Source organism: Nannospalax galili, unplaced genomic scaffold (assembly GCF_000622305.1).
Source record: "Nannospalax galili isolate Female #2095 unplaced genomic scaffold, S.galili_v1.0 scaffold957, whole genome shotgun sequence".
NCBI lineage: Eukaryota > Metazoa > Chordata > Mammalia > Rodentia > Spalacidae > Nannospalax > Nannospalax galili.
The window spans coordinates 156,505-184,203 of NW_008340047.1; the positions used below are offsets into that span (position 1 = coordinate 156,505).

A 27,699-nucleotide genomic window follows, 5' to 3' on the forward strand; every position below is an offset into this window, starting at 1 on the left:
ATCTTTTTTTTTTTTTTTTTTTTAACTAAATTTTTTTTTATTATTAAAATGTTTAGTTTGGGGTAGCAGGATAGCTCAGTAGGTAAAGGGGCTTTGCCACACAGGCCTGGCAACCTGAGTTTAATCCTTAGAAACCACATAAAGCTGGAAGGAGAGAATCAATTCCACAAAGTTGTCCTGTGACCTCCACATGTGCACTGTGGCATGTTGGCCAACACAAAACACACACGCATGTAAATACATGCAATAATAAGTAATTTTTAAAATAATAATAAAATAATATGCTTAATTTTGAGTCCTGGAAGTATTGTTGACTTTTGTTTCCTTTCCTAGGGAAAAACAACCTAAAGTAGTTTTGATTGGCTTGGCTTTAATCCTTACAGCACCCACTTTGGTGCCACTTCCTGTTGCATTTCAGTTCTCACATTTCACTGTTCTCTGTGAGAGTTTTATTGAGATTTATTTAAGAAGTAGGCCATTGCTTCTGTCTCTCTGTTGAGGGCATCCTCATGCCATAATGGCTAGCCTGATTGCCTGCCACAGGCCAGGAACTAAACTCTGTATTATTTTGCATCACACAATTCAATCCACATAGCAATCCAGAAGGATTTCTGAGGTGGGGGGCTGGGATGGGGGAGTGTATAAGCTCAGTTGGTAGAGTGCCTACCTAGCATGAGTGGGCCCTGAGTTTGATCCCCAGAACTGCATAAACTAGGCAAGATTGATACATGCTTGCAATCCCAATACCCACGAAGTGGGAACAGGAGGATTAGAAGTTCAAGATCATCTTCAGCTACATAGGGAGTTCAAAACCAACCTGGACTAGGACTTTGTGTATCTATATAATATGTGAGTTTAATAAATGAAGTAGATGGAGCTGGAGAGATGGCTCAGCCATGAAGAGCCCTGGCTGCTCTTGTAGAGGATCTGGGTTTGGTACTCAGCACACATATGGTAGGTAACAGCTGTCTGTAACTCCAGTTCCAGGGGATCCGACACCCTTTTCTGGCCTCCACGAGCATTGCATGACACGGGTGCACTTGGATGTATAGGCAAAACACTTAACACACGTGAAATAAATAATCAAAATAATTTTTAATTGAAGTAAGCGAAAGTGAAAAGGCAGCCCTTGGCTCCTGAGTTTGAATCATCTTCAGAATCTGAAGGAAGCTCAGATTCCTGATGAAACTGATAAGAATTTGGGGCTGCTCAGGAACCATTTGTTCTTGGTGCTGCCAGGGCTCCACATTGCCCAGGTAAAGAGCTCTGTGTATGTGCTGTAGCCCACTCCCTAAGAACTTGTATCTTATCTTATCCTTGAGCAAAAGTTCCCAGCAGTAAAGATATTTTTCTTTTCTTTTTTTTTTTTTTTTTTGAGATAGGGTTTCCCCGTAGCCACAGCTGGCCTGGAACTCACTATGTAGATTATGCTAGCCTCAATCTCCTTGAACTCCACCTGTCTCTGCCTCCTAAATGCTAAATGCTGGGATTAAAGACTTGCATAACCACGCCTGGCTAGTAAAGATTTACAATTTTTTTATTTGTATAACTTTTAGCGTTTGGAAAGATTATGTCTGCCAGTTAGCAGGGTTTTTTTTTTTAACTAAAAAAATACTTTGTGGGGCTGGAGAGATGGCTCAGCGGTTAAGAGCACTGGCTGTTCTTGCAGAGGACTTAGGTTTGATTCCTAGTACCCACATGGCACCTAACAACCATCTGTAACTCCAGTTCCAGTGAAATCCGATACCTTATCTCCTTGGGTACTGCATGACACAGGTGCACTTATATACATGGTGGACATTACACTTACACACAAAATTAAATAATAAAATATTTTAATGTATTTTGTGTAGTGTGTGTGAGTATGCATGCATGTAGAGTCCAGAGGAATACGTGTGTTGTCTTCTGTTGCTCTCCTTATTACCTGAGACAAGGTCTCTCACTAAACCTGAAGTTTGCCTTTTTTAGTAGGCTGACTCCCCAGTGAATGAGCTGCTGGGATCCACCTGTGTCTTCCCCCCCCCCGCCATTTTAAAGCTCCTCTTGCTTTCACAGTAGGTGCACTTACCCACAGGGCCATCTCCCCAGCTATGGTGCTTTTTAAGAGGTCTGAGTATTTTTGGTGGGGGAGGGGAATATGTCTAATGAGATATATTTTAAGTCTATTGAGACAATAATTTCACAAGGTAGTTTCTTGATAGTTCCACAGAGAATTGTATACACGTGTGTATACACACACATATACACACACGGTGTGAGGGTTTTTTTTTTTGTTTAAATTGTTTGTGATAGCTCCTCATTACATAGCCCAAGCTGACTTCAAACTCTGGTCCTCCTGCCTCAGCCTCCCATTCCTGGGATTACAGATGTGTACCACCCAGTGTAGATGACTGTTTCCTTTGGGGGCCCTGAAAAGACTGTGGTAGATAACTTGGGAACTATGAAAAATTTGTTGGGTGCATTTTGCTTGCTTAAAGATGAAAATGTAACACTTCTTTTATAGCTGGCAATTTGGAATACTGCTGCTTGTAAATCTTCATATAACCACTAACAGATTGCTCAAGGCCACTGGTGGGTTAGTCAGAATATCTTCCTTTTTAAAACTTTATTATGAAAAGTTTCACCTGTTCACAGTTCATACAGAACCCTCTGTGGCATCACTGAACTTGAGTGGTCACCTTGTTGTCAACTGTTTTCATCTGTACCCCGTCCCCTCCTATTTATGTGTCTTGAGTGTTTTGCCTGTATGTGTGTAAGTGCACCTGTGTCATATATTGCCCAAGGAGGCCAGAAGAGGGCATTGGATCCCCTGGAACTGAAGTTGCAGACAGTTGTGAGCCACCATGTAGGTGCTGGGAACTGAACCTGTGTTCTCTACAAGAACAGCAATACTTTGGGGGTGGGGAAAAAAAGGATAGACTGTCCCTGGTGAGGGAATCCTCTTTTCATCTAAGTAGATTTGAGAGTGGACTGTTGTGGCAGAAGGAAATTGCATTTGTTACTCTGTGAGTATCTAAACAGTTACTATTTTCTCTTTCAGTCAAAGACACCAGCTTTGGTATTTGAATACATCAATAATACAGATTTTAAGGTATGTATACTTCCTTCTGGCATGGGGTTAGTGGAGGGTGGGCATGTGGTGGCTCAGGTACTGCTGGAACTCCAAATCAAAGCAGTCAGGTGTTGGTGAGAGTGGAAATGGCAGATCGAATTCCTTGGGTCCTGAGTGCAGGGTGCAGACAATGGGTGAAGTTCTTGCATTTGCTTACTCTAGCTGCACTATGGAGTGTTGGCTGGTGTGTCATCCGTAATGCTTTTAGATGGCGTGGTTTTAGTGGATGTGAACTGGTTTTCATGAAAGATCTTCATGATTGCTGGTAGGAGGGTGTCTGTGAAAGGAGGACAACATTGGATTGAAGCTGCTAAAAACTGTTCATACACCGTGCACAAAGCACATACTGAAAACCTAGTTGAGGGTCACTGCTTTCCAAAAACCCTGTCCTGGGTATTTCCATCATCTTATATTGATCAAGATAATGATACTATTTTAGACTGAAGTTTTTTTTTTTTTTGAGTGTTTCGTTCAGCTCAGACTAGCTTCAGGCTCTGTCCTACCTTAGCCTTCTGTGTGTCATTGTGCCCAGCTGAAGTGTTCTTTTGAAAGCATGGTTTTAAACTTTGTGTTTGAGACAGACTCTAACTCTGTATCCCATTCTGGCCTGGAGCTCATGGTCGTCTTTCTGTCTCAGTCTCTTTTCTGTCTCAGTCTCTCAAGTACCAGGATTACAGACATGAACCATCCAGCCTAGCTTTGAACTTTGTTTTTATTGTTGTTTAAACCCTGAAACCTAATGAGGTTTCCTATATTGGACATACTAGAAGAAACTTTTTTTTTTTTAGAACACAATTTGAAAATCAATATAAAAAGCAAATAGTGGTACTGATTTTTCAGGGATATGAGAGAACTTTTAGGTGATTATAACGCCAGCAATGAATCAGACACTTGTGATTTGGTTGAGATAGAGGCTAGAACTAAAATTATGTTAGCAGTTACAGACACTAGTGTCCAGTAGTGTCATGCTTTGGGAAAATAAAAGGACCTTGCTTCCATATTTAATTTTCTTAAGTAATCTCTTTAAGAGTGTATAGTGAAAAGAATATATCACTTCTAGTGAGTAGCAAGTTCTATACCTATTTTAGCATGTCCTGTATGTAACAAAAGCTCTGTGTGGTTTCGCTTACCATTTTATGTTTCTCAAGGGTGGTATCTGTATCTGGCAGGTTTCTGTCACAACACACTGTAAGGAAGTTGGCAAGAATTTGCATCCCTGGAAAGTATGGGATCTTAACTCTTGAAGGGGCGTTCTGAAGACACGCACTGTATAGTGGCTGCCTTTAAAGGAATTAGGGAAATCAATGGGAAAATTAGGGAAAATTTGAGACTAGCATATTTATCTTCTTATATTTCCCTAGAGTATAGAATTCTAGGTTAAAATTCATAATTTTCTCAGTTTTGAAGAGCTTGTTCCAGTATTAATATTGAAGCCATTCCTGTTTGATCTTAACAGATTTTTTTTTTTTTTTTCTGGAAGCTTTTAGGATTTTCTGTTCATTCCCAGTCTCTAAAAGTTCACAGACTGGGCTGTCCTGTGACCCCTTTCATCTTCTGTTCTGGATGCTTGCTGGGCTTTTTCCATCTGAACACCCATGTCCTTCCATTCTAGGAAAATATTTTTAATATTCTTTGATTTCTCTTCCCTTTCTTTTTGTTCTCACTTTCTAGAACTTATTCACATGTTAGACTTGGTATTTTAAAAGTCCATTTCAGTGTCTGAATATTTTTAAAAAGTGTTCTGTTCTTTTATGCTTTATGTAATACCTTCTGTTTTCTCATTGAGAAGATTATATTTTTTTTCCTGTCCCTTTTCTCTCTGTTTTTCCTTCATAAGTCTCTTGTGTTTGTCTCTGGTGGTTATTGCTCATGTTTTGGAGTAAAGCTCCGGAGCATTACAGTCTTGAGGACACACTCTTGGCTCTGGACATCCAGTTGAGCAGGGCTGTGTGGGTCTCATGCAGACTCAGTCCTGTCAGTGCACCAGTTTAAGCATGCTGTTTCCAGCTTGCTCTGTTTGCTCTTTTCAGTGATAGCTGGGCCTGCCCATTCCTGAGCCTCTCTGTGTTTCTTCAGTTTGAAGCTATGTGTGTGCTTGTAGATGCTTCACTCTTGGCTGCATTTTCAGCTTTTTGAGTTTAAGTCCATGAACGTGTTTTCTGCTTCCAACTGTTGTGTCTCTCACTCTTAGTTTGGGAGTTCATTTCTCCCAGGCCTCTTTATTTAGAGAAGTTTCAGGTGAAGTGGGTAGAAGTTCCCTTTGAATGTTCGAGCCATGGTATTATGGCCAACCTAAAAGATCATTGAATATTAGGTACCATATGTATATTTTGGAAGAGCAGTTCATGATTCTCAGAGAATTGCTTTCTTTTCTAGATAATGGCAGGTCACAAGCAAGCAATCTTATTAGTTTAATGTCCTTCAGATTTTTTTTATTATGTCCTGTGTCTGTCTTAATAGGAAAATTTGGTTTTCTTTTAAATCTTTCCACTTTTAGTGTAAAATGTCTATTAATAACTGGCTTTAAAGTACCATCTAAAGAGTGTTTGTCCCAGCTTAATGTCAGGATGAGTCACCAGTGATGCAACTTGACTGTGGCTCAGTGGCAAGGCTTTCACCTAGATTCATTTTCCTAGCATGCATAGAGTGCTGGGTTCCAGCACCAGCACTGCAAAGGAAAGCAAAAACAGTGTATGCCCCATTGTTTGGTCATTTTTATTAGAACAGTTAATCAGTTTTGAGCTGTGAATTTCCTTTTATTATAGAACTCTTTGATTTTGGTATCTAGGTATTTCCTCATTGTAGTCTCTGAAAATGTAGATACAATACATAAATCTAGGCAGCTGTTGGGTGGGAGTTTGACTTTGGATTCTGCACTCCTTTTTAAAGCATACTATAAGTTACGGACTGGAGAGATGGCTCAGCAATTAAGAGTACTTACTATTCTTCTAGAGGACTTGGGTTTGATACCTAGCACCCTTATCATTTGGGTAAGGGTGCTATCACAACCACCTGTAACTCCAGCTCCAGGATATCCAACACGGTCTTCTGGCTTTTACAGGCACTCACATACACATAAAGTTTATTCACTTTCAGTTTTTGTTGGCATAATATTGTTGACAGAGCTGGGCGAGGTGGTACATGCCTAGAATCCCAGCACCCAAGAGACTGAGGCAGGAGGAACTTGAGTCCAGGCCAGCCGGTCTCAAAACAAAAATTGTTGATAAGATTTCTTAGGATTTAAAAACAAGAGTGTACTTATGCTCTCCTTTATATCACCCATTCCTGTATTGTCCTTCGAAAGGCTTGACACCAGCCTTGCTGATGGTCTCTTACTCATTCTTTCAAGGAACCAGCTTTGGGTTCAGCTGTTGCTGTTACTCTTTTGGTTTCATTGGCTTCTGGCTTCCTCTTCATCTTTCTTCAGTGTTTTCCTCCTAACTTGATTGTTCCTTGTTAGGATTTGTTTCTGTTTTTCTTGATTGATAATACCCATGCTAGGGTTCTATGCTCCCAACACTTAACTGAACAGTTGTAGAATTTGCTTCTAGATAGTTTTCAGATTAGAAATGCAAATTCCAAACTTGTGGTTTTTGGGAAAGTGTTAATTAAACATCCTGTAAATGGAAGCACAGTTGCCGCCCTAAGTCCTTCACCTCGATCAATCAGTTGTTTTGCCACATTTGCTGTTTTATCTCCTTCCCTCCAGTCTCTATCTCTGTCCTCTTGCTGAGTCATCTTAAAGTTAGTTGCACAGTATCATAGTTCGTTCTCAAATGTGCTATTATTGGGACCTGATCATTGTCCTGTATAAACACAATATCCAAGAAATTTAGTGTTTGTAGTCTAAATGCCATCCTTATTCAAAAATTTCCCAGTAACTATTGTCTTAGTAATGTCCTTTATTACTCTATGTCTGTGAGTCTGTGGTTCAGCAACCAATTGGGCTTTTATGATTGCACTCATGTCCAGAGAATATAATCTATCCGGATTCTGCATCTAATCCAAAAATCTAAAATTGGAAATGCTTCACAGTATCAGTACTACCCCACAAGTGGAAACCATACTCATGAAAGTTCGTGTCATGCCCAGAATTGTTTAAAATATTACATAATCCCAGCACTCGGGGGCAGAAGTGGGCAGATTTCTGAGTTTGAAGACAGCCTGGTTTATATAGTGAGTTCCAGGACAGCAAGGACTAGGCTACATAGCGAGACTCTGTCACTCCAATAAATAAATCAGTAACCTTCAGGCTCTGTATATGAAGCACAAATGCATTTTGGGCAGATGTGTTGGCATAAGCCTATAAACCCAACACTCAGGAAGCAGAGACAGGAAAATCAGGAGTTCAAGGCCAGCCTGGGCTACATGAGACCCTGTCTCAAAAATCAATCAAAAAATACCCCCAAACCAAAACCCACCATAAATGAATCCTGTGCTTATCCTATCACCAACTACCTCATTATGCATATGCAGATATTCTAAAAACTGAAAAATACCTGACATTAAAAATACTCCTAGTCCCAAACATTTCAGATAAGGGATTATAATACTGATTATTTAGAACCTGTTCTGTTTGCTGTGTGATTCTACTATGGATTGTGTTTTAAACTGTGGTTGTTTAGTTCAGATCTTCTGTAGCTTTATTAATTTATTCCCTCAGATACCACTTCATGCTAGAGGTACTGTCTTGGTCAATTTTCCCTTGGAACCAGTAGTTGTTTTGCATATGTCAAAGCTACAGTGAAAGAAAATGGCCCTTAAAAGACAAAATTTTAAAACAAATGGGGAAGTCAAGAGTGATTACTTAGAACATACTCTTCTCAAAAATATCTCAAGGGAAAACCCCTCCCCTCAGGAGGGATACTGGCATCCATGGACCAGAGGACCTGGGAGCAAGGGTTTTTCCCTCTGCTGGCCTGGTTCAGGGCCTTGGCAGATGCATCAGCTTATGTCTACACATATGAGGAAGAACTGATGGCCATTTTCCAACTACTGCACTGGAATGGAAGTCTAAAAGCACTTCTTGAAACAAAGTGTTCTTGACAGGAAGTCATCTCCTATTATTCCCAGTATTCCTTAGATGGAAAGATGCACAGCTACATGACCCTGGATTGGATCATGAAAGAGCAAGAGTCACCAGAAATTCTCTATCAGGAGCTACATATGGCCCTGAGGCAGCTGGAGGAAGGCAGGACAAGAGCTACAATTTTACAAAGAAAAAAAAAAGAAATTTGAGCTCAGCTCTGACTCAGATCTATAGTGACCCTGACCACTCCTCACCCAGGGATGACCAGCTGAGCCTTACGGCCCTATGTGGCTATCATTAGCAAGGTCAGGTCCCAGGTGCCCCCAAGGACTCTCAAATCAGGAATCACTTTGATGGAGGTTGCTATGGATATTAGCATCAGTAGCTACTACCTGAAGGCTGTATTGCCTATTGACCCCTACCTACAATTGACTCTCTCCTACAAAGGAGAGAGTAGTGAGACTCTTATAGACCAAGACAGCCTGCTTCATATATGGTTCCAATCACATGCCCAGCAGTTCTATTTCAGAATGAAAGGAGAAGACAGAATTTCTGTTTAGAAGGTATTTTTCAGGGCTTGATCCAGTCTAAAGCCTAATTGGCATGTGTCTTGCTAAGTTATATGCATTGTTTCAAAGAATGGGCCAGTATAGCAGCCTCCAAAAAAACCAGCAGCCAGGACTAGGGGAAATAACATGATAGGTTTTTTTTTTGTTGTTGTTGTTGTTTTTCAAGTACTTAAGATGGAGTAAACAGTGTGAAGTATTTTAAAAAATTAACAAGAGTCAGAGTCTTCTTGAATCCTCCTGAAAATTAGCCACGATAACAAATGTTATATTTCTCAGACCAGCAGAAATTTAGCTACCTAACTGCCTTATTCTAATATCCTAAAAAAGGTAATATAGTATGTAATGTTAGGTAGATTTCATTTTAAAATATTGTGGGTTTTTTTAACATTTTTAAAAAATTTATTTTTATTTTATGTGTATGAGTGTATTGTCTGCATGTAAGTGCACCCATGTTGTGCAATGCCTGCGGGGGACAGAAGAAGCCATCAGAGCTCCCAGAACTGGAGTTACAGACAGTTAGCTGCCACGTGGGTGCTGGGATTTGAACCCAGGTCTTCTGCAAGAACAACCAGTGTTCTTAAATGCTGAGCCATCTCTCCAGCCCCTGAAAAGTACTGTTTTAAAAAAAGTGACACCACTGCCCATAACAAGGCTAAATCCCACCAAAATGAGAACTTTAGACTTTTGTATTCCTGAAATGGAATTGGGATTTTTTTGTTTGTTTGTTGAATAAAATTTTTGAGTAAAAAAAAAATCTCAAGGGAGAGTCAGGTATAGTGGCACACACCTATAAACCCAGTGCTTAAGAGGCTGAGGTAGAATTGTGAGTTCAGGGCCAACCTGGGCTACATAGGGAGACTAGGACTCAAAAACAAGAAAAGTTTCTAAGACACCAAGCAGTAGCCCTCTACCAGGGCCCTGTTCATTCTTTTCAGGTTTGAGTTTGTATATTAAATTATTCTCATCAGAGGAACAAATGGACTGTACTTTAGTCATTAATCTTTTGACATTTCCTTATAAGTAACATTCTCAGGTGATTTGTTATATTTATACTTGTTTAAAGATTTTTTTTCTAGTTCCCTTAAATTTCTAAAAATGTTCATCTAATTTATTCTGTATTTTGGAGGTCGCATATTAGCATCATCTAAATTGGTGACCATGGCATGAAGTACCCTTTGTCTTTTACTTTATATTTTTCTTCCTCCTTTTTTGGTCTCCCTCCATGGGAGCCCTGGGTTTTCCAGACATAGACTGAGCCTCATGCTGTGTGTACAAATGCTGCATGTGCTTCTGTGTGCTGGTCAGAGTCCATAAATCATGGAGTCCTCTGCTTGGCTGTGAAGCACTGCACTGCCCCCAGCATCTTTGCATATATACAGCAGGAGTAAGTAAGGCCTACTGAGGCCATTCCATGGTGTCTGTGGCTTTGCACAGAAGGTCCGGAGCCTGGTTTTTGGGTTGCATTGTCTGCCATTCTCTACCTCAGACGTTTTGGAGTTTGCTAAAAAGGCCTAAGACATGTCTACCTCATGCTCCTTAGAGTAGTTCTGTAGTAGAGCAGGTTTCTAGGGAAACACAAGTGTGCTTGAGGCTTTGCTGCTGAACTGGAACTACTAAATTTTTCCTTACTATCTTCACAATTTGTGTGTGTGTGTGTGTGTGTGTGTGTGTGTGTGTGTATGTAAATCAGGGGATACCTTGTAGGAGTCCCTTCACCATATGGGTCCTAGGTCATCTAGCTCAAGTTGTCAGTCTTGGCAGTATAAGTAAGTGCCTTTACATGTTGAGCTGTCTCTTCAACCATAATCTTCTGGGAAGCATAGGTTCGTTTGGCTTTTGGTAACTCACTTGCTTTATGCAGATGTGAGCAAAGCTTACTTCCTGCCAACATTTTGCAGCTGGTTAGTTAATATTCTTCATTAAGCTGGAGGGAAAGCATGGTTCTCACAAAGTTTCTCGTTCTAATTTGTTATGGACCCTGCTGTTTCTTAGAAGGTAGGTTCTGTTTCATTCCGCTTACTGGTGAGCATTATAACAGCAAGTGTGTCGGCACCCAGTGTGGAGAAGCTAGACATACGCTGTCCTGCCATAAGAAGACTTGGAATACAGTGTGGAGAAAGTGAGTGTAATGCTCAGTTGTGCAAGGGACCCATGGTGTGCTTGGAAAGGTAGGGAGAGTTCAGAGATTCTAAATCATCACAGTAGTGGCCATCTGCTGGGGGCACCTGTTAATCCCATCATATGTACATAGCCAGGTACTCGGGGAACATTGGCGTGGGCACCTAGAAGTAAGTGTGGCTTGTTTGTGTTTACAACAGTGTGAGAATTTACTTCCAGAACTCCAGGTCACTGCTAGTGCTTGTTAATTCTAGGGACACTGTTGTTCTCATTGTCCTGTGTACATCTCAGATGGAAAGCACATGGCCTAAGGCTTCAAAGGTGGGAGAAGCCATTTACTATGTGAAAAGCTGATGGATGGGTTGGGAGAGCAGCACTGGAGAGGGAGATGGAGGAGCAAACACAGATTGGTGTCATCAGAGAGGGTGACTCCTGGAGGCTGCAGTGGAGATTGGAGCTTCAATAATTAGAGGAAGCCAGGTAGGACCCTCAAGAGGCCTGAATTATAACTCAGCAGGCTACATGGTCTAGATATACTTTGATCTTCTCCCACTAGGACTCCTGGGAAGGGATTGGTCATCCAGGGCATTGTAATGGATTCAGTCCAAGCACTTTTAGGCTGGTGGTATCTTTCACAGTCAGTAAAATTGATACTGATTGGAATAACTAGAAATACTGTGTTGACAGCCTAGGAACATTTGTCTTTTGACCTTAGGCCCTTTATACAGATGTGTACTGTAGCTGGCAACACGTGACATGAGAGAAAAGCTTACACAGATAAAACTTCCAGTAAAATAGCCCGTATTGGTTTTCTGGAAAAGAAAATAATTCCAGTGTTCTTTGGGAGTTTAAGAATTTAATCTTTCTCTTTCCTGGGCTATTTATTGACCTGATGTTCAGTTTAACATAGCCTCGGCAAGTGATTTCACACCCAAGATGGTGTCTGAAGCCTGGGCTTTCTTTCACATTCTAGTTGCCAGTCATAGCCCAGTGCTGGCTAAGAAGCCTGCCTTAAGCACAGGGCTGGGAGAACAGAAAATGTGGGCTTTGGTTTTTAGGAAGCTGAATGGCAGAAATGGTGAATGAGCGTGCAGCTCAGTGCTTTGGGTCAGCCTCCAGCACTGCATCAAGGCCATCACCCCATTAACACCCAGCACTGGGCCAGCCTTTGTCACCCCCTTCAGCACCCAGCACCGGAGTAGCTTATGCATTATAATTCCCTAAGGGCCTGAAAACCACTCTTTATTAGTTTCTTTGTCATTTTTGCAGATATAAAAAGCCACAGATACGTGGTTTTATTTTTCCCCTTTACACAGACGTGCAACATTCTGTGTCCCTTGGAGGAGATTCTCTCTGCTATGTGAGTCTTTTTTTTTTCAATCAAGGAAAGTTTAATAAAGCTGTTTTGGTAGAATGTGGCTGTGCACACCTTTAATCCCAGCACTCAGGAGGCAGAGGCAGATGAATCTCTGTGAGTTCGAGCCCAGCCTGGTCTACATAGCGAGTTCCAGGCCAGCTAGGGCTATAGGGAGACCCTGTCTCAAAAAAGCGCCCCCCCCAAAAAAGCTGTTTTGTTAATTTGATAGAAAGTGATATGTAGGTTGATAGGGAAAGAGATTTACTTGGAATTGACTGTCAAAGGTGATATGTAATGTCTAGCAGGCCTTGTGGTCCTTGAACCTTATACTCCTGCTCCTAGAAAATAAAATTTCTTTCAGATTCCCATTGGGTAAGTTTCCAGATTATCAGTAATGAAAGTTTCCATATGTGTGTCAGTTTGGCTTATGATTATGTGTGGCACTGCTGTCTTTGTTTAATGCCTCATTCCCCTACTCTTGTTTTTAATCCCTAAAATGTCAATTATTACCTGAGAAATCTTTTTCAGCCTGAAATTGTTTAGAGGACAGCTGAAGGCATAGATTTGGGGAAAATTTCTTGCTATCTCCCAATGTTGGCCCCTCACTTTCCTCATGTTTCTTTGGCAAACAGTCTCATTTCCCCTAATAGTCTTAGGCCACATTGGCTAGTCGAGTTCTCCAGAGTATGCTGTGGTGCTAGGTGGGCTCAGAATGTTGGTATGCAATAAGAATATTGGACAGCTTGATAACTTGGACTTCACAGCCATGTAGTTGTACTTACTAGAATCATGGAACATTAAAGATCCAAGTCAGCTTAAATGTTTCCCTCTCTTGGAATTCTTTCTTTATTCCTCTCTCTGAAGTTGGAAGTGTTGGTCTCCTTATTTTTACCATTGCAGATCAGGTAATAAAGTCGTGGGATTCCTTAATAACCCAAGCACTAAGTTTACAGAGGAAGGCCAACACTTAGGATAACAAAATCAGGCTGAATTAACTTTCTGTTTTCTGAAATTTGTTTCAGCAACTCTACCAGATCCTGACAGACTTTGATATCCGGTTTTATATGTATGAACTACTTAAAGTAAGTAGCATTCATGGATAGTGCATTATTTTTCAAGTTCATTCCTTAAAGGAGAATTTTTTGAAAGGACAGAGAACTCAAGCAGAATGTTTTTTGATGTCCAGAGAATTTAGTGAGTCTTAACTTCTGTTGAGGACTCAGGTGTGGGACCACAGAGATGTTCCGTGAAACTAGTAAAGATGGCCAGCCAAGAGGAATGGGATCATTATGCCAGAGATTACAGCCTCATGGCTCTTGTCAGCCCTTGGACTTTCTCTTTGCCATTTAATTAGTCCTGTTCATTTTCTCTGTGTAACTTTACCTCAGACTAAGGAACTTTTGAAGTTGATTTTTCATTTCTTACATAAAAATTTCCTGAGTTAATCCTGATTACTTTTTTAGGTCAGGTTGACTTGAGTGGGATGAGATTGTCTGGGATGGCCTTGCTCATGTGTCTGGGACCTCAGCAGGGACTGCTGGAATAGCTGAGTCCCATCTTCCAGGATGAAAGTCCAAGATGCTTTCCATGGTGGTTTCTGGGTTTCCAGAAGCAAGACAAGGGCAAATCTCAGTGTGTAGTCACTTTTCAACCTGCCTGTGCTGGGTTTGCCAGCATCATCTTGGCCAAAGTCAGTCATGTGGCCAGACCTTCAAGGGGTAGAAAACTTACTTTTTAAAAAAAATATGTATGTATGACTGTTCTGCCTACATGTATGTAAGTGCACCAAGTTCATGCAGTGCCCCAGATGTCAAAGGACGGCACTGGATCCCTTGAAATAGGAATTACTGTTATTTGTTAGTGGCCATGTGGATGCTGGGACCCAAATCTGGGTTTTCTGCAAGAGCAGCCAGTGCTCTTAACCTCCAGCCCCTGGTTATCATTTCTTGATGGGAAAGTCATATAGAGGGATGTGTACAACAAGAATAGCAGGCATTTGCAACCATCTTTTTCTTAAAACCATCTTTTAACATTTTAACATCCTTGAACTCACAGAGACAGGCTTTCTCTATAGACCAGGCTGGCCTTGAACTCACAGAGATCCGCCTGCCTCTGCCTCCCAAGTGCTGGGACTACAGGCGTGCACCACCACGCCTGGCTAATATCCCTTTCTTGTATGATACCACCTGTGCTCTCCTTCAAGCCCTGGCTGGTTTAATCCAGGGAGAAATGATGAGTGGACCTTCTGAGTGACTTAAAAATACCAGGTACTATGAAATTTTTAAGCATTATCGATTGACACAGGAATGGGTAACACTTCAGCAAAGGATTCTAAAAAGATTGCATGTAACTTTTAGGGTTAATGGGCCACTAAGAATGTCATAAGAACTGTGAACTCTGCCCCCCACCCCCCCGCAAAGTGCATATAAAAATATATAGAGTAGGGCATAAAGTTGGGGTCAGTGGTCATGGATCTCTACTCAATTAAGAGAATTGCCAAGATGAGATTTGGATGGGAACTATGAAACACTACTAGGACAAAAATGCCAAGTTGAAGCAAGGCTACACTTTAGGGAATGGAAGTTTGAAGAGCTGGTTCTGTGGAATGAATGCCTTCACTTATGATTATGCTTGTATAAGCCACCTGTCATTAGAGACGCCATGGTAGATCTAGGATTTCCCCATGTCTACTGAGCCTTTGTTTTGCTGATGAGGACAGAATAGAACTTTTGCACAGTCCACCTTTTCCAAGTCCTCTCTAGACCAGAATAGAAGCCTGGTGTGGAAGATGTTTGCAGTGTCAGGTCCTGAGACCATCAGACTGTCCCTTTCTTGTGGGGTGTCCCATGTATGCACCTCATGAAAGCTACAGTCCATTCTCACAGTGCTTAAATCTGGGATTGAGATTTGCAGTTTTTAGCTAGCACCAGCTAGGAAAAGATATAACCTAGTACAGTTGTCCTCAGATGAGTAATGGAGGTCTTCACAGGCTGGTCCTGACAACTGTCAATGCCTGATGACCTTCCTACTTTCTGGAGGTCACTATATCAAATTGCTTCCTAGTGATGAGGCATAGAATCCCATTTGAAATTTGAGAATGGTCTTTCATGCTAAGTGATTAGAAACTGTACCAAATTTTAAAACTGAAATAATTCCTCAAGGAATTTAAAAGCATGTCAGTAACTCCATGGGGTGTCTGGCTAGTAAACCTGCCAAAGAATGAATTGTCTTACCGTGTTTGTCCAGCTTTTGCTTTCATCGGGTATTTTCCACATCCCTGGTATTGTAGCTCTCATTCGCTTATTTCTTCTGCAAAGACTAGGTGAAATGACAGACAACAACATTGCTAAGTTTTCTTGTTTGGAAAAGAAAAATTAGGAGTGGGGAACTGGAAATAAACTTAACTAAAAATGTAGAAGACCTGAGGGCTGTGTGTGCCTGCTCAGAGACAAAGCTCAGAGGCTTTGTCTGATCTGATTCAGCTTCAAGGAGATGTATGCTCATGGACCCTGGTTTCATAAGGCACCATTACAAGACACATTGGAATCTTGCTGCAACTGTTGGAAGCAAAGCAAAAATGGAAGTAGAATGGAAGTGAAATGAATAAAAGTCTTAAGTGTACTTAATTTTAGATTTTACATATATACAGCCTTTGGGCAGATGCCCCTACAACTGCAGTAGCCATTTGAATTAAGAAGAACACTGGGGCATGGTGGCACACAGGAGGTAGAGGCAGGCGGATCTCTGAGTTCAAGGCAAGCGTAGTCTACATAGCAAGCTCCAGGCCAGCTGGGCCTACAGGGAGACCCTGTCTCAAAAAGACCAAAAAAATTACTTTTCAAGCAGAACTAAGAATTCAGACCTCTAGCCATGGGATGGGATACTAGTCACATTCCACGTGCTTAGAGACTTAGTGGCTCCTGTGCTGTACAATTAAACTACATATTGTTTCCCTTAGCTGCAGAAAATTGTATCAAGCAGGACTGGCAGAGAAAATGAAGAGCTACCCAGAAGGTTCTCTTCCACACCTTAACTTGCGTGTACTGCCTGCCTTGAAGATTATTCTTACCTCTGTCTGCATAGTTTAGTATTGCTTGTTCTGAAGTTCAGAATAAAAGCGTCATACATTGTATACTATTATGTCAGGAAAACAAAGTTTGCTACAGGCCAGGGGACCATGTTCTTGCCATGCTGATGCTGGGCATCATTTTCTGGCTTATGTATTCTTCCAATATAAAGGTAGCTTGTACGGATGCCTTTTCAGTCTGCCTCTGTTCCCCAGTCAGGTCAAGTGCTTTCTAGGAAATACCTGGTATTTAGAACCTCTAGAACCACTTTTGGTTGTTCTAACTGGAGGGGCACAACCAGCACCTAGTGGGTAGAAGCCAGGCATTTTGGAAAACATTCTTTAATAAGTAATACCCCTCCCTACACACACACACACACACACACACACACACACACACACACACGGGGGGGGGGGGAGAGGAGAGAGAGAGAGAGAGGGAATTATCTGGCCCCAAATGCTAGCTGGTATCAAGGTTGTAAACAACCCCATGGAAAACTTCATCAAGAACACTCGGTGCTGTGTGCACTAGGGTCCTAGGCCCCTGTGGTTATTGCTTGGGAAGTAGTTTCATTTAACCTCATGCTGCCTTCCAGTGTCTTTTTTTTATGTATTAGTGTATTGCCTGAATGTATGTAAGTACACCTGTGTCATGCAATGCCCACAAAGTCAAAGAGGGCATCAGATTCCTCTGGAACTGGAGTTATGAGTGGTTGTTAGCTACCATGTGGATGCTGGGAACTGATCCCTGGTCCTCTGCAAGAACAGCCAATGCTCTTAACCTCTGAGTCATCTCTCCAGCCCCTCCAGTGCCTTTAAGACAAGCCAAAGGCCCTAACTTTGGATTTCATGTACATGGTCCATTGCATTAAGAAAAGAGTAAGCCGGATGTGGTGGTGCATGCCTTTAATCCCAGCATTTGGGAGGCAGAGGCAGGTGGATCTCTGTGAGTTTGAAGCCAGCCTGGTCTCCATAGTGAGTTCCAGGACAGCTGGGGCTACAAGGAGACTCTGTCTCAAAAAGACAAAAAAAAGAAAAAAAGAGTATGGCAGTGCACCCCTTTAATCCCAGCACTGGGAAGTTCTAGGCCAACTAGGGCTATAGGGAGACCCTGTCTCAAAAAAACAAACAGAATGGCTTAACAGCATTTTTTTTTTTTTTTTTTAAACAAAAGCTGGGTGCAGCAAGCATGCCTATAATCCCAACACATGGAAGGCAGGAGGATTGAAAGTCTGAGGCCAGTCTGGAATACAGAAAGAGTAGCAGGCTAGTCTAAGCTGCATAGCAAGAAGAAACCAAAAGGCTTATTAATCCAAATTAAAAAATGGAACATTTGTATCAGCATTTCTTCAAAAGCAATGTAAATATATGATGGCTAGTAAACTATTAACAGTTGTTCAGTTTCATCAGTAGGGAAATAGAAATCACAACCACGATAAGATACACTTTAACCCTCCAGAATAGCTGTAATTTAAAAAAAAAAAAAAAGAGCAGTGGCAAGTGTTGGCAAGAATTACTGGAACCATCATGTGTTGGAGTTGAGAAAATTGGCAGGTTTTTTTTTTTTTTTTGGAAACAGGGTCTCCCTGTAGCCCCATCTGGCCTGGAACTCAAGAGAGCCGCCTGCCTCTGCCTCCCAAGTGCTAGGACTGCAGACTGCAGGCATACGCCACCACACCCAGCTCTTGGCAGTTCTTTTAGGGGCTAGAGAGATGGCTCAGTGGTTAAGAGCACTGGCTGCTCTTGTAGAGGACCCAGGTTCAGTTGCTAGCACCCACATGGTGGCTAACAACCATCCATAACTCCAGTTCCACGGGATCCAACACCCTCTTTGGGCTTTTGCAGGCATTGCATGATGTGGGTACACTTACATACATGCAGGCAATATACTCATACACATAAAATAAAAATAATAAATTTTTTTAAAATCATAAAAGTTAAATGTAAAATTACCAGACAGCTCAGTATCTATGCTCCAAGGAATCTGCCCAAAAGAAATGGAAGCATATGCCTCTGAAAGACTTGCACGTGAGTGTTAAGCATTGTTCTGTACAGCCCCAAAATAGAAAGAACCCAAGTGCTCATAAACTAAGACATTCATCAAAAACGTTCTTGGTGGAGGAAGGTAGGTAAAGTAGTGTACTGTTAGGAACGTCCAGCCAGAAAGGGCAGATCTCTAGCAACAGATCAGTGGTTGGGAATAGTTTGGATTAGAGAGATTAACTACAGATGAGTTCAAGGGAACAAGGGGGGTGTGTTGATGGAAAGCTCTAAAATGTATTGTGGCAAAGATCACACAGCTCAATTTACTGAAAATCATTGGCTTGAACATTTAAGTCTTTTATACTGATATAGTGCAAGAAGTAATTTTCTCCCTTACAGTAATAAAGATAATTCCTAAAAGCCACGTGGCTCAGGCTTCAAATTGAAGGAAAATATCAATGCTTCTTAATCTAGAAAACTCCCATGGCTCACATGTCTATGAGTCCGCCATGTTGAAAGATATGTTTGGACGTCATTCTTCATGCCCACATGGATTCTGACATGTCATTTGAACCTCTATGAGAGATGACTCTGGTGAGGTCCCACACTTGGTTTATCATTTCCCCTTTTAAAAGCAACCTTCAGCATGTCGGCCTCTAGCCCCTTTTCTCCTAGCTGCCAGCCGTAGTGTGCACAGAGAGCAAGGGGCACCTTCTGAAGCATGTTTTTCCTCTTCCTTACAGGCTGCCCCTTTTTGGAGACTGTATTCAAGTTAGGGTGTCACAAATAACAAGAATGTGTTTGCATCGTGGGTGGCAGAGGGTGTTCTTACTTTTCTCTGTGCTTTCTTACCTACTAGGCTCTGGATTACTGCCACAGCAAGGGAATCATGCACAGGGATGTGAAACCTCACAATGTCATGATAGATCACCAACAAAAAAAGGTACCAATCCAGCCAGGTAGCACCAGACCTTTGCTGGAGACTTAGGACAGACCAAAACACTGGCCTTTACCAACATGGTGTCTATAGACCATGCCGATTCCTTTGGCAGACTTGGGTTACTGTGACTTCTCCAGTCTCCAGTGTTGGTTTCTACCAGGAAAGTGGGCAGGTGACCCTGGACAGTTGTCACTGGCTTTATATTGGTCTTAGTTTTCCAAAGAGCCTCAGAGACTACAGCAGTGATTTTGCTTTACTTCTTAATGACCCTCAGACCAGTCTGATTGATCTTAAAAGTCTGCTTGGGTTTCTCCTGGTTTTGATATCCAGCTCTGGTTGTCCCTGATTGGTGAGTACATGGATTAGCGAGCATTTGCTTAATGACATATTTAGAGTAGTGCTTCAGCCCTGGAGTGGGGCATATACCCCTAGTCTCTTCAGTTGTGCCTGGAGCTGATATTAAGAACTGTGAATGAATGTGTTCCACATATAAATAGTGTGAAGACTGAAAAAGGTTGAACTATTGCTATAGAAAGACTTTTAAAAAAAAAACAGGACAAGTTAAATTGAAAAGGGAAAGAAAGCATTCCAAGTGCTCTGTCCCAGAAATGACTTTTCGGGCAGTTTTTAAAGTGTAAATTTTTTAGTGGGTGCACCCGCTCCTGCTTTGTGGCCTTGTCCTAGGTACAGGCATCTAGAAGTGCTCCTTTCATGTTTTGTTTTGTCTTGTTGGTAGCTACGACTGATTGATTGGGGTCTGGCAGAGTTCTATCATCCTGCTCAGGAGTACAATGTTCGAGTGGCCTCGAGATACTTTAAGGGACCAGAGCTCCTTGTGGACTATCAGGTGAACTTGTTAATGAAGTGGGTTGTTTATTTCCTTGTGCAGTCAGTTTGGATGCATTTAAAACCCAGTCATTATTCTGCCCCAAAAAGGTAATTACAGATTTTCTCTACTTTTTTTTTTTTTTTTTTTTTTTTTTTTCTTTTGAGATAGGGTCTCCCTGTAGCCCCAGCTGGTCTGGAACTGGCTATGTAGACCATGCTGGCCTCCATCTCTCAGCGATCTGCCTGTCTCTGCCTTCTGAGTGCTTGGACTAAAGAGATGTGCCACCACACCGTGCTTCAACTATATTTTTTGAATGTTTGTAAAGGGGAGAGAAGGGGAGAGAGAGCGAGAGAGACAGAATAGCCCATGTGTAGAGGTCAGAAGACAGGAATCAGTTTTGAACTCAGGTTGTCAGGTTTGGTGGCTCTTGCCTTACTGGCTGAGCCCTTTTTTTAAGGGAATGAAATGACTATTCTAAAATAACCAGCAGGACTAGGGTCGGAACTTGTCGGTAGAGCACTCGCCTGGCTTGTGCAAAGCCCTAGGTCCAATCCCCTGTACCTTAGAAATAAGAATCTTCAAAAGTCTGATGAAGACAAACTCAGATCAGTGAAAAGGGTTTCTAACACCCTTGACTGATTGACTCTCCTTCATGTCCTCAGATGTATGATTACAGCTTGGACATGTGGAGCTTGGGCTGTATGTTAGCAAGCATGATCTTTCGAAAGGAGCCCTTCTTCCATGGACAGGACAACTATGACCAGGTGAGCAAACATGGCTTGTGTTTATTTGTGCATGACTGCCAAGAAAATAGCATCCAGCACAGGAATACTCTCTGTGAACCACAAAATGTTACTGTCTGCACACGGTTTTCTGTAAACTAAGAGTTGCTTAGAATTTTGTCTATTTACAAGGACCCTAAATATGCAGCGATAACCTGTGCTAAACCTCCAAAGTGAATCTAAGAAGTCAACACCACTTTGTCTAATGAGACTGGGTTCTAGTCATTAGATTTCGATGTCACTATAGATGTTAGCTCCTAAATTATCTGTTAGCCCTTCAAAAGCAATTTTCATTAATGCAAGCCTTGTGTCCTTAAGTCTCTTTGCTTGTCCTAGATACAGGTTGAGTCCCCAGAGATTTGAATGTTGTAGAATCACCTGATTCCCAGGTCCTGCATCCTCACAGGCTCACAGGAAACTCTGCTTGGTGATTTGGTCAGTTTGTTTTATGTTTCAGCTTGTTCGCATTGCCAAGGTTCTGGGGACAGATGAGCTCTACGGGTATCTGAAGAAGTACCACATAGACCTAGATCCTCATTTCAATGACATCCTGGGACAGTAAGTTGGGGCAGGGAGGTGGCGGCGAGCAAGCATGCACTTTGCCCATTTCAGAAGTGAAAAGGCTAGACAAAAATCACTTTGTTTTCCTTTTCTAATAACAAAATTGAATTATCTTTTATTTATTTATTTATTTATTTATTTATTTTTGGTCTTTTTGAGACAGAGTCTCCCTGTAAGCCCCAGCTGGCCTGCCTCTACGTCCTGAGTGCTGGGATTAAAGGCGGGCACCACCACGCCTGGCTTGAATTATCCTTTTTTTAAGCTTACATTTTCTTTAACCTAATTTGAGATATTGGCCTTATTTACTAAGTCTTCTAATAATCATTTTAGTCTTCTAATAATTGTTTTACTTATCAGATTATCTGTATGTGTAGAGGTGCAAGCCTCCAATCCCAGCACCTGGGAGGCTCAGGCAGGCGGATCATTGAATTCAAACAAAAGCAGCCTGGGCTAAATCACAAGATCCTGCTGAAGGAAATGGAAAAAATCATACTGTTACAAAAACAAGTTTTCTGGGTAAAATGTGCTTATTTTGATGGCAAACTTGGAAAATTGATTATTTGAATAAGAAATAGTTTGTTTCCTAAAGTAGGTTTTATAACAAATATTAAGTTTTGTGAAAAGTATTAAGTAAGGCATACTGAATTTTTAAGTACAATGCAGGTTTTCATTGTTTATTTAGGGGTGTTGTTGTTGTTGCTATTGTTCAGACAAGATCTTTCTGTGTTGCCCTGACTGGTCTCAAGCTCACAAAGATCCTGCCTCAGCTTCCCGAGTGCTAGGATTATAGGTGTGCACCTCCACAGCCAGCTTCAGTGCAATATGTTATACAGATGTTTGGCTGATGGTTTCCAGACATTGCTTCATGAAACCACCTGTTTCTGAAGCCCACTCTCTAAATAGATGTGCTGACCAGTGACATTACTCAGTCATTGTCATGCCTTACTCAACAATTGATGCAAAGAATGAGGCATGCAAATAATCCATCAAGATTCTACAAGTTCTCAATCAAATGTAGATGTTTTAACCAATTCTGCTTGGCTAATGATGCAGCAGTTTTGTCTTCGGATGCTGTTGCATAACTCAGGAGAGATAGGGTGTACCTGTGCCCACCTATTTGAAGTAGATCCAATAAGAAGGAACTTTGGCCAATTAGTACTTGGTGCCATATTCTAAGGCCTCATTGGCTTTGGCTCTCACAAAGGAGGTTCTTATGTTTCATCTCAGAATACTAATGCTTCACTTTTTTCTCAGACATTCACGGAAACGCTGGGAAAATTTTATACATAGTGAGAACAGACACCTTGTCAGCCCTGAGGCCCTAGATCTTCTTGACAAGCTCCTGCGGTACGACCATCAACAGAGACTGACCGCCAAAGAGGCCATGGAGCACCCATACTTCTGTGAGTGCAGGGACTGTTTCCAGAGGCTACAACTTATTAAAAGATACCCCAAAAGTCACCATTGTCTTTGAGATCAGTCAGGTGAACTCTAGGTATTTGGATTGCACATCCTGGGAATTTGACTTCAAATTTCATTCATTCTAGATAACCATGATGTCTTTACATGTGACTTAGTTTCCAAAGGTGTGTTTTGGTAGCTCTTCCAAGGCCAAGCTGTCACTGTGAGCTTATAGGTTAAAGATATCTAAGATTTGTTTTTCTTAATTTATTTTATTGTTTTTATTTATGTGTATGAGTATATTACCTGCATGTATATAAGTGCACTTATGTTGTGCAGTGCCCACAGAGGTCAGAAGAGGGTTTTGGATCCCCTGGAACTGGAGTTATATACAGTTGTTAGCCACCATGTGGGTGCTGGGAGTCGAACCCTGGTCCTCTGCAAGAGCATCCAGTGCTCTCAACCACTGAGCCATCTCTTCAGCCTCCTTAAGTGTTTTATTATTTTGTTTTTATTTTACACATATATATATATAATTTTATGTGTATGTATGTATTACCTGCATGTAGATAAGTGCACCTGTGTCATGCAATGCCCATGGAGGACAGAAGAAGCTGTCGGATCCCCTGGAACTGGAGTTACGGACAGTTGTTAGCTGCCATGTGGGTTCTGGGAATCAAACCCAGGTCTTCTGCGAGAACATTCAGTGTTCTTAACCGCTGAGCCATCTCTCCAGCCCTGTGCCTCCTTAAGTTTTATTTTCAAGTGTATACATGGGTATAAAAACCTAACCAAAGATTATTTTTCCCTTTAAAAAATTAATGGGTTAAAAGTAATAAGGTAACTACAGTATGTTTCTAAAGGAGGCAGTAAATGAATAAGAGGAATTTGAGGCAGGGGAACAACCCAACCTTGCTGAATTCTGACTTCATCTCCCACAGAGCATGTGTACATTCAATCTGTATCCTTGCTTATAATCTGAGTGTACATAGTTCTTCCCACTGAAAGCTTCAAGTGCACTTCCTTGTATCATTGACTATAAGAGATAGCTTAGTTCAATCAGGGAGAAGATTGGGAAATAAGGTTTTGTAATGACTTGGCCCAGTTCACCCTCTGAATTGTGGTGAACACTCATTCCTTAAGGTTTTTGTCTGTTGTTTGACCACCGTGCTATCTTTCCCTCTCCTTTTTTCCCTTAGAATTAAACTAGGTCTGTTTGTAAGACTATAATTGCTTCAGTCTTGGACCTAGGGCAGAAATATAAGGAGACAACAGATTTAGAGGTCTTCCCCTTCCCACATCTACTTTCTGATTTCCATCACAAAAAGCTCTTCTTGCCTTTTAAGGTAGATCACTCTAAGAATACTGCTGGTCTAGAGAGATGGCTCAGTGGATAAAAATGTATACTGCTTTTGCAGAAGACCCAAGTTTAGTTCCCAGCACCCACATCAGGCACCTCACAACTGCTCATAACTTCAGCTCCAGGGGTTCTGACGTCTCTGGCCTCTGTGGGCACCTGCACTCATGTACACATACCCATACACATGCACATAATTAAAAATCTTGAAAAAAAATACTGGTATAAACTAATGAGGCAAATGCATAAGAAATCGCAAGTTCAAGGCTAGCCTAGGCTACATGGTGAAACAGGGACTGGAGAGATGGCTCAGTGGTTAAGAGCATTGACTCTTCTTGCAGAGGACTCGGGATGGATTCCCAACACCCACATGGTGACTAACAACTATCTGCATAACTCCAGTTCCAAGGGAATCCAACTCTCTCTCTGATCTCCGTGGGCATTGCATGGGTACACTTATACACATGTAAATTATACACTCGTACACATAAAAATAATAAATGAAATATTTCTTTTTATAAAAATGAAAAAACAACCAAGACTACTTTCCTAAATAGACTGCTTGTTTCATTGTTGCTTAAAAATCAATGGACTTCTGCTGACTTTTTGTTCACCTTTTTTGTGATGTGCTTTAAAGAAATTAGGAGCTGGAGAGATGGCTCAGTGGTTAAAAGCACTCACTGCTCTTGCAGAGGACCCAGGTTCGATTCCCAGCACCCACATGGCGGCTAACAACTGTCTGTAACTCCAGTTTCAGGGAAATCCAACACCCTCTTTTGACCTTCAAGGGCATTGCATGACCCTGGTGTACTTATATACATGCAGGCAAGTTAGAGTTTTGAACAGTGGCAAATTAGGGCTTTTGTGCTTCTCAGCAATCGGGTCTAGATTCTGAGGAGGTAGAAGAGTTGCCTCCAAGAAAATGCCCCAGCAGGTATGATGGTCTATAATCCTTGTAATCCCAGCTGGGCTGGAGGCTGGTACTGAAACAGTGTTCAGAACCAGTCTGGGCAACTTAGCGAGACTCTGCCCCAAAATAAAATTTTGAAGAAAGAGTTTGGGTTGTGATTCAGTTGTAGATTGACTGCCTGGTAAGTGTGAGGTTACAGGTTCTAACCCAAGTACTGGGGTCAAAAAGAAAAAAAGCATTTTCTGATCCTGTCTTGGTGCCTAGTTTTTGTGTCACCTGAGTTCTACGTGTTTCTCCATGTGAAAGAGGATGGGCGCATGAACTTGTAGCATGCCCACTGCACTATAGCTTGTCTAACATGAGGACCTGCACTCCTCTCTTACAGACCCAGTGGTGAAGGAGCAGTCCCAGCCTTGCGCAGAGAATGCCGTGCTTTCTAGTGGTCTCAGCGCAGCACGATGAAGCCTGGGAAGCGACGGTAATGCGGCTCTGATGCTTGCCAATAAAACCAACCAACCAAACACAAACTTGAAGGAAACTACAGTGTGATAAAAAAGAAATTCTAATCATTCCTTCTAAAGGCAAAGAAGAGTAAAGACTTAAAAGTCTGTCAAAAGCAAGAAACTCCCCAGTACTAGTCTGCAGGGAGCTGCGCTGTGCTGTGCAGCATGGCGGTCGTGTAGTTCAGGATCTGAGGGACTCTCCCTTTGGAATGCATGGGAGATGAGAAGCTCGGAGTTGTTGTCCACTTACCTGCGTTTAACAGAATACCACTGTTGAATTAACCTGTTCGCTCAACAAGCTCTGAATGTCTGACTTCCTATCTATTCCATCATGGTCTGGTTTTCTTTTGTGAGAATTCAGGCTCAAGTTTTAGCAAAAGTCAGCAGTCTATTCTGACACACCAGCCTCATTTACACAAAAAAAAAAAAAAAAAAAAAAAATGAAAACAGGGACAGTATTTTTTTTAAGCTCTTTTACAAATTCATGTGTTATGTATTTTTTTATAACATGAGCTCTCCAGGAAATGTACCTCATTCCTGCAGTTTTCCTCTAAGTATTTGTTTGGGAGCAAACTGTAGTCACTTTCAACTAGTCCTCTTTGATGTCAGAGGCGTCACTGTAAATGAAATGCTGCCATAAACAGGTTCACAGGCGCATCAGAAGTTCCATGCTAAGTGCATAACTTGGGGCTCACCTTTGTTTATTGCCTACCCATTGAATCTTGCTCTTTTTTTTTTTTTAAGCTTTTTTTCCTCTGGCCTTGTAAGGAAAAAACCTCACCATTGCCAAGCACATCCCTGTGTGTGCATCTATTTTAATGTACCTCTCTCAAAACAAAAACCGTTTTTGTTCGCAACCATAGCTAAAGCTGGAAAGTCAGTTTTCAGGCAGACCAAGGAGAGAGAAAATGTCCTATTAGGATTTATTCAGGAAAGACCTCCCCAAAGTGAAAAGGCATACCCACCCTGCTTCCCTCTTCTTAATCCCTATACAATTTCTGACTGTAATCAGGGTAACATGCAATTGAGGCTCTGATACGTCATATGTGAATGTGGTGGCAAAGAAATCTCTCTCACATGCAGGTGCTGGTGTGTGGACAAGGCTGTCCTGTGACTCCAGCAGCTGGCAAGAGAGGAAGAGACAGGGGCTGGGAGAAGGAAGTAGAGCTTCTGGAGCAAGTGTCAAAGCTCTCGATCCACTGTGCTAACCTTCACGTTAGCAAGAGCTGGATTTTGTGTTGTTGTTGTTTTCCAGTAGGGCTGATTTCATTTTGGGGACTTGTCACTGACATGGTTTGCTAGCTGGTCTCCCTCCCCCTGGTTGCAGAGCCCTGCCTCAGCTCTAGGGATGGAACATACCTAGGGTAGAGCTAGGGGTATCTACCACCACATCACACGTAGGATTTCTTTATTAACTATTTAATAATGCCATACATTTTTATAAGGTTAGATTGTTTGTTTGAAACATCTGTTTACATTCCAAATTCCAATAAAATTATATTGGTATTAGTAGCAGGTCCTATCTCTAAATGTAGATTCTATTTTTGTTGTTTGGTCTTTGGGAACTTAAAATGCAAATTAACTCTTCTCTTGATATTATGGAGTTGAGTTTGTAGATTAAAAAATAAGATCTTGGACTAGTGGCATGGTAAAGGCACTTGCTGCCAAGACTGATCTGAGTTCAATACCTGGAACCCATGTGGTGGAGGGGAGAAGTGACTCCCACAGGTTGACCTCACCACATGTGATATGGTGCGCACACAGACAAAATAAATAAAACAAAAATTTTTTATCCTAAATCCAGGAAATCCATTCAGTTACGGTTCTCATAGAAAATCATGCCTGCCTGCATTGCACATTCTGTGTATTGATGTATACATTTGTTCTACCTGAAAATATGACTGAACCTATGCTAACATCAGGCAACAAACCACAACTGTTTGGGATTACCATGGGTCTTCTCAGGTGCCCTTTTAGGCAGCCTGAGCCCTTGGTTGTCGGGAGGATGTCCGACTGTATATCTCCTGCTCCCTAAACCCCATCTCCACCTTGATCACCCATGCCTCTCTCTTCCTTTCTGTGTATGTCTGTCTCTCCCTCCTCTCTCTCTCTCTCTCTCTCTCTCTCTCTCTCTCCCCCCTTCCCTCACGCTCTCCCTCCTTCCCAGAGATAATGAAGACCA

General features: G+C 41.7%; 1 protein-coding gene across 1 annotated transcript in view; it reads left to right on the forward strand.

Annotated features, from left to right (window-relative positions):
• Positions 1 to 27,699, forward strand: part of Csnk2a2 (casein kinase 2 alpha 2) — a gene marked incomplete at its 5' end in the record, with an annotated part of 44,857 nt that overhangs the window by 13,390 nt on the left and 3,768 nt on the right. The window contains 8 exon segments of the mRNA XM_008834862.1: positions 3,041 to 3,091; positions 13,208 to 13,267; positions 19,094 to 19,177; positions 19,911 to 20,021; positions 20,666 to 20,767; positions 21,243 to 21,343; positions 22,601 to 22,749; positions 25,400 to 25,492. Coding sequence (XP_008833084.1) covers positions 3,041 to 3,091; positions 13,208 to 13,267; positions 19,094 to 19,177; positions 19,911 to 20,021; positions 20,666 to 20,767; positions 21,243 to 21,343; positions 22,601 to 22,749; positions 25,400 to 25,476 — 735 coding nt within the window.